This window comes from Rhodnius prolixus, unplaced genomic scaffold (genome assembly GCF_049639745.1).
Source record: "Rhodnius prolixus isolate KJV_2025 unplaced genomic scaffold, Rpr scaffold_13, whole genome shotgun sequence".
In the NCBI taxonomy this organism is placed as follows: domain Eukaryota; kingdom Metazoa; phylum Arthropoda; class Insecta; order Hemiptera; family Reduviidae; genus Rhodnius; species Rhodnius prolixus.
Window position 1 is genome coordinate 8,019,562 of NW_027411583.1, and position 13,898 is coordinate 8,033,459.

The window sequence follows — 13,898 nt, forward strand, 5'->3', positions numbered from 1 at the left end:
CGCGCGGTGAAGGGGGAGCCATTTTGAGATAATTTTGCTGCGTATCGAGATTTGCAATTAAGTATAACTTTTGACTCGGAGAAGCTACGATGTTCGTTTAAGTTTTAATCGCCAGCTGTCGTCACAATCTATCGATTGTATATAAAACATTAGTGTATAATAGCGACAGTGAATATAATAAGGTGTTAGAATAAAAAAATATTATCAAAAATATATAATGTCGGCCTATACGCGTCGAAAAGCCAAAACCAAATATAGAGATCGTATACGGTTGGAAAGGGCTTCTCAAGAAAAATCGAATGGTAACAATAAAACACCATATGACCGAGTCAAGCTGTGCCGGGAACGTAAAAGAATGAGCGAATCAACGACGGTGTCAGTACATCTGCAGCTGGGGCGGTTGAAATTATGCAAGTGGATGATGAAATCGCTTCTATATCGACCACGGACTGTATCGCACCGCTGTTGGGCTCTAAATCGCGACTCAATGAGTTTAATTTCATCAACGTCGATAAATAATGGCAAATTTGATTTCAACCTCAATACATAAATAAAAATATTTTATATAAAAAATATAACCTGTTACGTAAACGTATTCACGTACAACACACGGCCACAGTTTTTATTTTTTTAAATGTGAGTGTATGGGTGTGCGTACGTAAATGAGTGTGAGCAGCATCATCAACATGAAAGATCACCAAAACTTGAAATATGATATTTTCAATGAAGTACGAATGGAAGCCCACTAACGAACCTGGTAATAAAAGTTTGAACTGAAAAGATGCACTTTACTGAGTCGATATATTTATTTTTCAATCGATTCAATCGATTTTTGTTTAATCTCATGTGCATAATGGCCATATTTACAACAACAAGTAAATTTGATCACACTGGTTCAGTTCACTTGTAATTTCACGGTTAGAGCAATCACCCACAGGTGAAACTGTTTCACAATGATTTAATTAGAGAACTGGATCTGTAGGCCACTTCCGCTTCAAGCGACGAGGAGGATTGTCTGGAAGGTTAGGAGAGGAGAGTTGTTGTACAAGAGGATTAGGATGGAGAGAGCTAGGAGGCTGTGAAAGTTGCGGTAGCGAGACTTTATTAGATCAGAGACAAAAAGGATGTGAAGGTCAGAGTGTATGGTAAGATTAGAAATGTAGTATTGGAGCATTCAGGATTTTCCTGTAGGATTTGAGGCTGTAGTGTCTGCAGGCGTTTGAAGTTACGAGGGTTTGGTTGAGCCCTACACTTCTGCTCTGTATGTCCATATCGGTCTTAACAGTGTCTTGTAAATTGTCAGCTTGTCAAAGTCGAATTTGGATCTGCGGTCAAATAGTCTAGTAAGTAGCTTGTAGCGTCTGTTCACGTCTTGTGTCGTTTCAGTCGAGTATATGTGGGTTCCATGTGAGTCTCTTGTCAATGTACTACGTTAGCTGGAGGAATCGTTACACCGTTCAGTTGAACTGGTGGACTCGCAGATTTTCGTAAGGTAAACTTAATGTGTACTGATTTTTGCTCATTAATTTTGATTTTCCATTTTCGGAACCAGGTTTCGTAAAAATTTAAATGGATTTGAATGTTCTGACCGGCTTGGAACGGAATCTATCACTTTTATTTACAAAAATTTGCGCAGATAAATGCTTCTTAAGACTATTCCGGTGGAAAAGTTAGATAAGCTTCCCTTTTAAAATGATCAAATAAGTTCAAATTCAAAATTTAAACAAAAATAAAATCAGCTGAACGGAAATAGCTCTTTACTAAACCGAATTTCATCGTTTTATTTTTAGCGCCGAAATTTAATCACATAAAATGAAGACAAGTATTTAAATGAGACATCTGATTTTCGAATTACAAATAAATAAGGACAAAATTCGTAGGAAACCCTATCCTTGAGTCCCTCTAGAGTGAGATGGTGAAATTAAGCCCTTCTAAGTAATTAACAGTTAAGTAATTAACTGTTAATTTAATAACAAACTGTGATATGTTTCAATTGAACTGAAAGTAATTGTTTATATTGCATATATGTTGTCAAATATTAACTATATTAATTATTTTGAAGATAAAAAATAATTTGTAATTATTTATTATCTAAATTGTATTTTACGGGTGCTTGCAGTAGTAATAAATTCAACTGGCTAAGGAATGGCTCAGAAAATAGACTAGGCACCAAGAAAAGGATTTCTCAATTCTTGGGTGGAAATTGTTGAGATTTAAATGCACCAAAATATGGTAGCTTACGTTAAGACAGAAAAATATCATCTGATGTGGACGACTGTGTCTTGTACAACAGAATTAAAGAAACATATTTTTATTGGTTACTAATAAAATCTCGTAAGTTAAACCAGAAATGTTCCTTTAATACGTCAAACCAAATTTCTGTTACGGTGCGTTCGTCGTGTATACTCGTTGTGGAAAATATAAAATTGCCATTAACTATAAAAACTAGAAATTTTAATAAAATACAATAAGAATATTATTTGGTGGGATGTTTCCCTTTATCTTACCAATAGAACTGCCAAGTATTTTATACGGAGGGGGGTGGTGGGAGCCAGCCAAATGATAAGTGATTGGTACATGTTTGGTCTTCCCATTAGAGATTGGGGAATTACGCATACAAATAGGAGCTCTCAACCCTTGTACAATGCCCGTTTTTACCGTTCAGACCTCAGTACGAGCATGATTTCATTTTGCACAGAGAATTCAAAAAGCTCTTTTCTTCTCTTGTAAAAAAACTCTTGCGACCCTAGTTAACTAGAGCAATGCATACGTGAAGACGGTGTAAGATTTCGAAAGAGCACAGAATGCTCTGGTAATCTTCTCAAGCCCCAGAGAGATTGCAGAAAAAAGTCGCTTGCAGTGACTATTGTAAACTTTTGGTTGTTTTGCCCTCTGCGTTCGAGACTTGTATACACGTCATTGTAGTGATTTTAATTCCGTACACTGTGGGTGGGAGGCTTTTTAAAACTAAATTCCACGTTTAACTGGTTAAGAGCATTTTTGGGGGGAGGCCGCTAGGAGTTGGGCCAATTTGTCTTCAAGATGAGAGCGACTTGTATGATGCAAAGTGTCCCTAAGTAACTCTCTAAGCAGTATGTCGTTTTTGTTGAAAGTAGATTAAATTTTAAGTAGAGGTGCCACGTGTACATAAACAAGATATGTTAGCAAGGTGCTCGCGTAGGGGAAAAAATATATATTCATTATGAAGTGGAGGGAAATTAACTTTTTATAATTAAAAAAACAATAGAATGATACAAAATAAAAAGGTTAATGTCACAGGAGTAACAAAAAGAAACGTACACATTACGCTTTTCTTTTATAGAGGAAATGAAAAAGGATAAAACTTTCTCTCAGATATTTTCCTCCCTCCCCCATTGTTATAAACAATTTATAAGTTAGGAATTTCCCAAGCAGAAAACCTTTTAGCAATGCTCTGGAAAGATGTTCTGTTTGCTACGCATGCTTAAAATATTCGAACATGACATCACACATAGTTGGTGGGGGGGGGAACCACTACCTCTTTTTCGTAGTCCTTCCGGTTTCCAATTAAGTAAACAAATTTTTCACGAAAAATGATCAACACTAACTTTATTCGACTTTCTCTTGTTTTTTAATTCATAAATTTTCCTTGTAAAAAGTTTGGGTCATGTTTACCAACATTAAGCAGTTATTAATCGTACATTACGCTGAAATGTAACCTTACAGAGGAAGCCTTAAGCAACTACTTCCTTCCCCCACCCCAAATGATTGTCCGCTTTTTACTTTTTTGGGTTATTTTTTTTTTTCACATACAGACAGACAAACGCCTAAACTAAAGATATTAGGACTCTCGTTTCTGGTGAAAACACAGAAAGGATGATTTTTATTTCAATACTTCCGTTAGTAAGAGGAAGTGAAAAAAAACAAACAAACAAACTCTGTTGCAGTTTACCTGTAAAATCGCCTGCAGTTTTTACTGCAACTTCCTCCACATTTGACATTGGACACAATTTAAAAAAATATATATTTTCAATCAAAAAAAATGACTCGTTTTTAAAGAATTTTAAAATAAACGCGTTACTTATTTTGGCGCACAAGTTGAAAAATAATTTTTTTTTAGTAATACTACCAAAAAAATAATGTATTTCCGTTTCAAAATAATCGCGAAAATTTTAACACTCCCGCACTTCCTGAAAAAAGAGAAAAATCCATTTAATAAACTGTTAAAATCATCGTTAAAACCATATTGTAAAGCTAACGTTTTACCTTTTACCATCCTACGATGTCTGCAGCATAGATGGGCTTGATGACACTTTTAAAAAACTGGTAATAATTATCATTTTTCACTTTTTACCACTCGCGAAAAATGGTTAACGATAAAATAAAGTATAAAAATAAATAAAGACTAACCGTCTCTGGTCTACTTGGACTGGAAGTTCCGAAGAAGGATACTCTGGCGTCCATATAAATGTTAGGAAATAATCATAATTCCATTTATTATAATTAAATAAATTATGCATGCATAATAACGTGGAATTATAATTATCGTTGGAATATTTATTTAGAGGAGAAGTCCGACGATGAAAGTGAGGATTGTAGTGCGAAATACGAAACGAAGAACAAATCGAAGAACGATGCGAAGAACGAAACGATGTACGAAGCAAAGAACGAAACGATGTACAAAGCAAAGAACGAAACGATGTACGAAGCAAAGAACGAAGCGAAGAAGTCATAAATATGGACAGCCAAAGTTCCCCAATCCTACCTGATTGAGCTGTAGGTTGGGATTACATAATCATCTCTTGCATTACGTATCCATCGATGAGCTGCACTCGCCAGCGACATCCGCTGCACTTGACACTTGGACACAGTTTAAAAATTTGAAAAAAAAAACGTGTGCAAATAATACTACGGCTTTGTTTTTTTTGATTACAGGAAAATTTGGAAAATCCGAAATACTTTTCATACGCACTAGTTTAAAAAAATTCACATTTTATTTGTTAATAAAATAAAACACTACCGGTCACAAAGCACTCCCGGAAGTTGAACACTCCCGCACAATCTGGAAAAGAAAAAAAAAAAGTTGGGATTAACTTTCTCGTAATAAATGAATTGGCGCTAATAATCTTAGCAGTTAAAGCGCCAATTGTGAACAATCTTAAAGTTTTATTTATTTAATTCAATAGGTATTCAATGAACTATAGATAATCTCCAGTAAATCCCCTTCAACTCCCGCGGGCATATCCTAGAAGCTCTGGATGAAATTCTCAAACAACAAACAAAAATTTGGAAGTTTTAGTAACTTTTAATTCTCTGAACACCCCGCCAAAGGAAGAATTTGAGGCCCGCCAAAAAAGGAAGTAAGTGATGCTCAAAGCCTTCTCAGAGCAAAGGCGATCTACGGGCAACAGACAGTTTAGCTTCTTCTCTGGGCCTCCACTTAGTAGAAGATCAAAAAGACAATAAGCCCACAAAGCTTCCCCTGGCTTTTTTTTTTTTTTTTTTTTAAAAAAAACAAATTTAACATACGTTTGCCAACAAAGCTGATGATGTGCCTCAATTAAGACTAAAACAAAAAAAACCCCTACCAGCCGCAAACCTATGTGTTTTTGATTGTGTGATTTCAAAGGTGAAAACGTGTTCGTGTTGTTCGTGTTGTTTAGGCTAGGATACCCGCAGGGACGCCAAGATCCCTGAAGAAGTGGCTAGTCCACTTCCTCCCTACGGGTTTTTTTTTTATCTCTAAAATGAAACCATCAACCATAGGTGGTTTCAAATTCCAGTTAAAGCATGGCTGTTCTAAGTTGGCCAAAAAATTTAATCCATTCGATGAGATCATCCAGGTAAATATGGCGAAGTCACTTAACACTAAAACAAAGAGAACAAAAATAATCAAAAAAATATTTAATTTTGTATAATTTATATAATATTTATTAATAAATTAATTCTACTTAATGTTTGTAGTCGTGTTATTTTTTATTTTATATATTTCTATCTTCCATTTTAATGTTCTTGCCAACACTGTTTCCTGTATCCACAATTTCCAATTTTATTCGAATAAATTTCCACACTTCCCCTTACTAATGGCAGGAAGTTAACCCCAATAATTCCATCAATATCAAAAATATGTAAAAGAATAATTCACAATAAATAATACACGGTGTTTCCGGTAATAATTCATGGTTCTTCTACTATCTCTGACTGGATTTATTACTCTAGAACAAAAAGAGAACAAAACATGCCATATACAACAAACGTCTATATTTTATTTATGCTCTGCATGAATATCTGTATTTAAAATATCATGATTGGGCCAAGCGTAATCATGGTGATTCTTTATTAATTTATTTATTTGGATCTACAAAACAAACAAACAAAATATGCGTATTTTTTATGTTCTTTAAAACAGGAAGTATCAATAAAATCGCTCAAAATTTTGCCTTTTGTGGCATTACTGGAATTGATCCTTCTTAAGTACTAATTAGTACTTAAAAAAGTGGTCTATATGTTGTACGAGGGTCGTTTGAAAAGTCCGTGCAAAAATAAAAACTACTTAATTTTCAGGGGTAAACCTTTTTTATTTTTCAACATAGTCTCCTTTTAGGCTTATACACTTCGTCCAACGCTGCTCTAGTTTGTTGATCTCTTCCGAATAATAGGATTTGTCCAAGTCTGAAAAATAGCCATTCGTTTCTGCAATCACCTCCTCGTTTGAATAAAATCTTTTTCCCGCCAGCCATTTCTTCATATTGGGGAACAAATAGTAGTCCGAGGGAGCCAAGTCTGGAGAATAGGGGGGATGTGAAACGAGTTGGAACCCTATTTCCATTAATTTTGCGACCACAACTGCTGAGGTGTGAGCTGGTGCGTTGTCGTGATGGAAAAGGACTTTTTTGTGGGCCAATCGTGGGCGTTTTTCTTGCAGCTCGGTTTTCAAACGGTCCAATAAACGATGAATAATATGCACCTGTAATAGTTTTACCCTTTTCCAGATAGTCGATGAGGATTATTCCTTGCGAATCCCAAAAGACAGTCGCCATAATCTTTCCGGCCGAAGGAACGGTCTTCGCCTTTTTTGGCGCAGATTCCCCCTTGGTAACCCATTGTTTAGATTGTTCTTTGGTCTCAGGAGTGTAGTGATGTATCCATGTTTCATCCACAGAGACGAAACGACGCTTAAAGTCCTGCGGATTCTTCTGGAACAGCTGCAAACCGTCCTTGCAACACTTCACACGATTTCGTTTTTGGTCAAGCGTGAGCAATCGCGGCACCCATCTTGCGGATAGCTTTGTCATGTCCAAATGTTCATGGGAAATATTATGTACCCGTTCATTCGAGATGCCCACAGCACTAGCAATCTCACGCACCTTCACTCTTCTGTCATCCATCACCATATCATGGATTTTATCAATGATTTCTGGAGTAGTAACCTCAACAGGGCGTCCAGAACGTTCAGCGTCACTTGTGCCCATATGGCCACTCCGAAAATTTTGAAACCACTTATAAACTGTTCTAATCGAAAGTGCAGAGTCACCATAATGTTTATCAAGCTTCTCTTTAGTCTCCTGAGGCGTTTTGCCTTTCATAAAGTAGTGTTTAATCAACACACGAAATTCTTTTTCGTCCATTTTTTGAAAATCACTCGACTTCCTCGATTCAAACGAATGCCAAACACAAAGAAATAGACCGATCTGGCTGAAACTTGGTGTGTGTTCTTCCAAGAGATGCTACTAACTAAACATAACCTCGATACGCGCCAGTAGTGCTATCTTTCTGACTGCACGGACTTTTCAAACGACCCTCGTAGTATTATATCAATAGTTACACTCATTATTGAGCATCCTCCTGTACTTCCAAGCACCAATTAGCCTAGTCCAATTTGGGTCATTCATGAGAGCGATAAAGTAGTCGAATGAAAGAAATCTTTCACCAAAAACTTCTTCTACGCGCTAAGGCGCTAGAATAGGACAGACTGCTAAGTATGGGAGTACGTAGATATGATCAACTGTTTGATTTTAGCAATCCCTTAGGCTAACTTTAATTCAGCCTAATTCCCTAGCGTGGATTGGGAAGGGAAGTTTAGGCTACAGTAAGTTATTATCCCGAATCTACTGGCTCCCCCCACTCCTGCTAGGATTCCTTGAAGAGCCTGTTGGATGGAGTTGAAAGCAAGATATGAAAAAGAGCCCATTAAGGGGAGGAAGCCCTGAGTGGCATCATGGAGGTGGTAATCCCAATCTACTGGTTCCCCGAACATTGCAAGTTCCATTCAGAGCCTGTAGATGAATTGATAGTTCCTCTCAGGAATCCTAAAAACTCTTCAACTCAAAGAAGGGCATTGCGAGAAGGAGTATCCAGGAGCTGCGAAGAACACCCTGGAATAATTATCCCTAATACCGACTCCCCTCTCTTTCTAGAACATTACTCCCAAGATGGCAAACAATAAGTTAAAAAAATTTTAATAAATTTTGAGTAAACATTCAAATATTCTAGGAAAGTTTGACCCAAAGACAAGAATGTTATATGGAAGGAAGTCGTGCAATTATTTAAAACCAGATTTCTCTTCCTGCGATGTTGGTAAATTATTTGCGAATAAAACATTCCTATTGGCCGGCATAGACGGATTTCCCACCTTTACCACATGATTACAGCCATACATTTCACCTCTTGGTTGTAAAAAAAAAGCACGTAAGCGTCTCATCAATTCTTTTTTCACTGAAAGAAAACTAAGATGGACAACAGGAAAGAATAGGTTTCCATTAAGTATACGAAACGGAAATGGAGTTCTGTTAAAAAAAAAAAAAACTCTTACAGAGAATTAAACGGTCTTCATTAGCGCATTCAGATACATACAATCCAAGATAAGCATCCAGAATGTTTAGGAAAACACAAAAATCAGGTTGTAAATGTAGTTAGATCTACATTGCTTGATAATATCGATAAGGGAGAAACGCCCAAAACCGGTCAGGGATTCCAAAGAAACAGGCATGTTATGACAAAAAAATGAGGAGCCGCTTTAACACCTTGTAATTGCCTAGTCCAGGGGTCCCCAAATTTTTTACACAGGGGGCCAATTCACTGCCCCTCAGACCGTTGGAGGGCCGGACTATAAAAGAAACTATGAACTAATCTCTACGCTCTCAGCACATATCTCATTTTAAAGTAAAATAACAAAACGGGAACAAATACAATATTTAAAATGAAGAACAAGTAAATTTAAATCAAAAAACTGCCCAGTATTTCTGTGGGAACTATGGGACCTGCTTTTGGCTAATGAGCTGGTCAATATCCGGTTTAGTTATATAGTGTTTTGCCTTTCTACCTACTTCTGCTGTTATTTCACACTGCTACCGGAACCGTGACGCGTGCGTCCTGTGTCACCGGAATTAGTACTGTACGTGACCGTCGCCGCCACATACCACCAATGAAAGAGGTACCCTTCCGGAAGTGTGGCGGGGGCCGGATAAGTGGCCTCAAGGGGCCGCATATGGCCCGCGGGCCGAAGTTGGGAGACCCCTAGCCTAGGATGTCTAGAAGAGTGGGAAGACGAAGAAGTGGAATAACCTAATCATCCTTCCTATTCCAACAGTACGTGCTGCCTCTGAAGTCTCCAATCCGTGCTACATATTCTCTAAGACTAGGCTTACAGTTTGCTAAAAATTAAATAGTAACATCAACTATACATGTTTCCGTGAGTTTACAGAAGTGTTGATGTTATGGTGGTATGTATAGTTAGGCTTGGATACCCGCAAGAGCTACCAAGATCCTGGAACAAGTGGTTAATCAATTTCCTCTTTACTGAGAACCAGGTTATGTTTACACAATAACTTAAGTGAACACATATGTCGTCATTTTGTAAGCTCTACATTTCTTATTATAGTTACCATGAATATGCCTAATTTAAATTCTATGCCGTCATTTTCAGTAACAATGAAGACAATGCAGTAGAAGAAGAAGAAGAAGACCTAGAAGCTGTAGAAGTAAACATGACAAAGCCTTGTGAAGTCGTTAAACATTTACAATTCCAGATTCTGTATGTACCATTGTTGTACGCTAAGTCAAGATACAGGATAATAGGGTTTCATTCTAGGTAATTATAATTTAGTAATTTTCTTCTTAGAATTACGTATTAACATTCTTAGATTATAATTTGAAGGAGTAGCTATTAAGGCAAATCCACTGCCATATAAAAGATTTATTATTTTGCCTTGGCTGACAAGTGTTTGTTTATAGAATATAGGAGGCTGTAAATTACGATTTCCTTCCTGTTTGAAATGGTGGCTCGTGGCAAGAAAGCTTTAGTCAAAAATAGGTACCAAAGAAAGTACCATTTTGCTGAATTGGATTTACATCAAATTAATATTTAAAGCTTCGAATTGCTTTAAAGATAGTATTATATTCATTATATTGTCTAGGATGGGGTTGGTTAATTTTGTTAGGGCTCAAATCCGCCAACGAGTCCAGGTGTTGGATCCGCTACCTTTGCGTATCATATATGTAACTGTGATCACTCTTGGTGCAGCTGCAACCTATTTTGAAGAGGCGCTTTTGCTAGCACCAGATCTGGGAGGGACCAGGAAAGAAAAAGCTTTCTCTTCCTAAAATTGTTGGGTCTGGTAAAGTAAACAAACGCTCCTAAGTGCTTCCAAAACACACACGAGACTGAATATTCCGTAAATTATCCCGCCTCTGAGTTCACTATTATAAAGGTACACTACAAAATCTCCAGCTTCACCTGGAAGGGATGGATGGATTACTGTCTAGTGCACCGGTATCCCTGTAGAGGTGGTAGAGGACAAAGAACAATGAATAGTGAGCATTGTTCTTTGTCTTATGGGTGTGCCCTCAGTACTTACAATCCATCTCTAAGTTTGAAGCATTTAAAAGAATAGCAATAGGGAGAGTTTTTGGCCCTTTGCAGACTATTACTTCATTGCAATGTAGGGCTGCACTAATAGGGATTCAATGTAGTATAAGGAAAAGGCCAAGTTTTAAAAAAATATCGGTACGCCAAAAAGGTCACTTTGTGGATGGAACAGTTTTTACTTTTTTTCAGTTTTAAGTCAACAATATTTTTAATACAAAGTATAAGTCCAAGAAAATTGCATCAAGATATCAGATAGACAAGTACAGGCCATATTTGTTTTTTTTTCACGCCATAATATTATATATAAACAATTTTATACAAAATAAGATAGAAAAACACCTGCAGTAGAAAAAATTTAACACCGGAAAACTTTGTATGGAAGGTTCAAGAAGAGTTCCGGTACCTTCTTGCTACTAAATTAAAAAGTGAAAATAAGGAGTTTTAGAGAAAAGTTTAAGTGAAGGGTGGAGAAGAAAAAACATACCAACAAGAGGAAGTGTGATAAAGACAGAACGGAAAGCAAAGTGTCAAATACGGTAAAAAGGAAAACAAGAGAAACTGACAAACTAAAATATCTTAAAACTCTCTGAAATATGTAAGTATAAAAAGTACTTGAAAAAAAATTATTTTTGAAACAGTTATTTTTCAAATTTAATTGCATCATTAATACGTCATTGTAATGTTTATTTCCATGTAATGGTTATTTTGGGAGGTTATAGGCATATTTCTTAAGATGGAAATCTTAATTTCAATTTTAAAAGAAACACACTTCACCTATCCAAAAATTCGAGATTGGACACTCACCTAAGAAACACCAAAAATGTTTTTTCTGTTAAATAATTTATTTTTTAATTTACAATCTGTATACAGTATACAATCAGTAAATATGGAGAGTATGATGAACTGGTGCGGGAGGAGAGCAGGAGGAGAGAAGCTACCCAGTGGTAGCACTCTCTATAGGAGAGAGGAGAATGTGAGGAGGAGAATATGAGAAGGAGAGTGTGAGGAGGAGAATGTGAGGAGGAGATTGTGAGGAGGTGGTAGGAGGAGGAGAGAGGAGAGTAATGGTGTTTAGGCCTTCAGACTACAAGGAAGTCGCGGGGCCACTGGCGATTCAGTCGGCGAGGAGTATTAGTGATGTCAGAAGAAGCAAGAGACAGTACAAGAGGATTAGAGCTAGTTGAGAGATAGTATGGAATTTTTGATATTTAGACTTGGCGAGTTGGTCTATGAAGGGAATGTTGAGGTCGTTGTTGAAGAGTGAGGTTAGTCCACCGTAGAAAGGAGCGTCAGCTATCTGTCGAAGGAGGTTTGGCTGAACCCCAAAGCTCTAGTCCGTAAGTCAGTAAGTATAGGTTTGAGAATAGTGTTGTATGTTAAACGTTAGAGTTCTAAGGGCAATTTGGAGCGTCGTCCAAGTAATCTGTAAAGAAGTTTCGCACGTTTTGTCATTGCTCAAAATGTTAACTTACAAAAAATTGAGAGTCTAAATTTTGCTTTGTATTTTAGATATCAATAAGACACATTACAGTAAAACTATACCATTATAGCTTTGTCTACTAAAAAACCCCTAACTGAAACGAGTTTTCCTGACAGAAAAAACGTTACAAACCTATAATTATTGATGGATTTTCCGTAGTAACAAGCATGTTTTATTGCATCCCTGACTAGCGTTTCATACATCATCAAAAGTTGATTTATCGTTTAGTTGTAAAGAATTTGACTACAACTACGTTCACGGTTGCACACGATCGACAAATGCTGACGGGTTCGAGTTCGTATCTTTTTTTTCTTTTTTTTTTGGTAGTAAGTCTTATAGACATTTAATCAGCGAATGTAGTTAAGGCAGAAACACAGTTAAAGTTCAATTCTCTACCCCAAACTAATTAATCGATGGAGGAAAGTTCGAAACTAGTCTGGCTTCTAAAAGAAAAAAACTTGTGTGGCTAAAGTCAGCAATATTGTCCAGTACTTCGGACTTGACCGTACTTTCAATAAGTGAAATAAGTATTAGGGATACTTATGAGTGTGCATAATAACTCTTAATGTTGTTTAAAATCATTATCTCAAAGACTCTGGAGAAACAAAAAAATCACATTATTCATATTTCCAGTCATCCGATCTTTATAAAAACAGAATGAGATCAAGATGATGAACACTAATACTGAAGAAATTAAGAACGCAACCGGAGGGACTGATCGCCGTTCAGCATATTGGAAAAAATGTAGTTAGACAAGCGGTATTGGCTAGGATATTTAATGCGAATGAAGGATAAGCAATGGACGTATAAGATAATAGACTAAAGTAATTGCCTACTTTTTCAGGCAGGCTTTACATCCAACTACCAAATTAGGTGTCGTGGACGGAGGCGACTAGCAAACATACTTTACTTATAAATTTCTCATATTAACTATTAAATAAAATCCAAGGGCTAGACTAGTACCGCAATACATCTTAGCTTTGCGGGTCTAGCCTATAACCGCCTAACATACTTTACTGAAAATTTCTCATATTAACCATTAAATAAAATCCAAGGGCTAGACTAGTACCGCAATACATCTTAGCTTTGCGGGTCTAGCCTATAACCGCCTAACATACTTTACTGTAAATTTCTCATATTAACCATTAAATAAAATCCAAGGGCTAGACTAGTACCGCAATACATCTTAGCTTTGCGGGTCTAGCCTATAACCGCCTAACTTACTTTATTATAAATTTCTCATATTAACCATTAAATAAAATCCAAGGGCTAGACTAGTACCGCAATACATCTTAGCTTTGCGGGTCTAGCCTATAACCGCCTAACATACTTTACTGTAAATTTCTCATATTAACCATTAAATAAAATCCAAGGGCTAGACTAGTACCGCAATACATCTTAGCTTTGCGGGTCTAGCCTATAACCGCCTAACTTACTTTATTATAAATTTCTCATATTAACCATTAAATAAAATCCAAGGGCTAGACTAGTACCGCAATACATCTTAGCTTTGCGGGTCTAGCCTATAACCGCCTAACATACTTTACTGTAAATTTCTCATATTAACCATTA

At 36.7% G+C, this 13,898-nt stretch overlaps 1 protein-coding gene across 3 annotated transcripts in view; it reads left to right on the forward strand.

Moving 5' to 3' along the window:
- LOC141448055 (uncharacterized) overlaps positions 1-13,898 on the forward strand; it is a 326,177-nt gene that overhangs the window by 302,822 nt on the left and 9,457 nt on the right. For 2 of the 3 annotated variants that reach the window (XM_074116094.1, XM_074116095.1), the window contains exon 8: positions 9,905-10,069. In XM_074116094.1, coding sequence (XP_073972195.1) covers positions 9,905-10,069 — 165 coding nt within the window. Of the gene's footprint in view, positions 1-9,904; positions 10,070-11,228; positions 11,442-13,898 lie in introns of all 3 variants that reach the window. The other variant, XR_012454815.1, reaches the window with a different exon arrangement.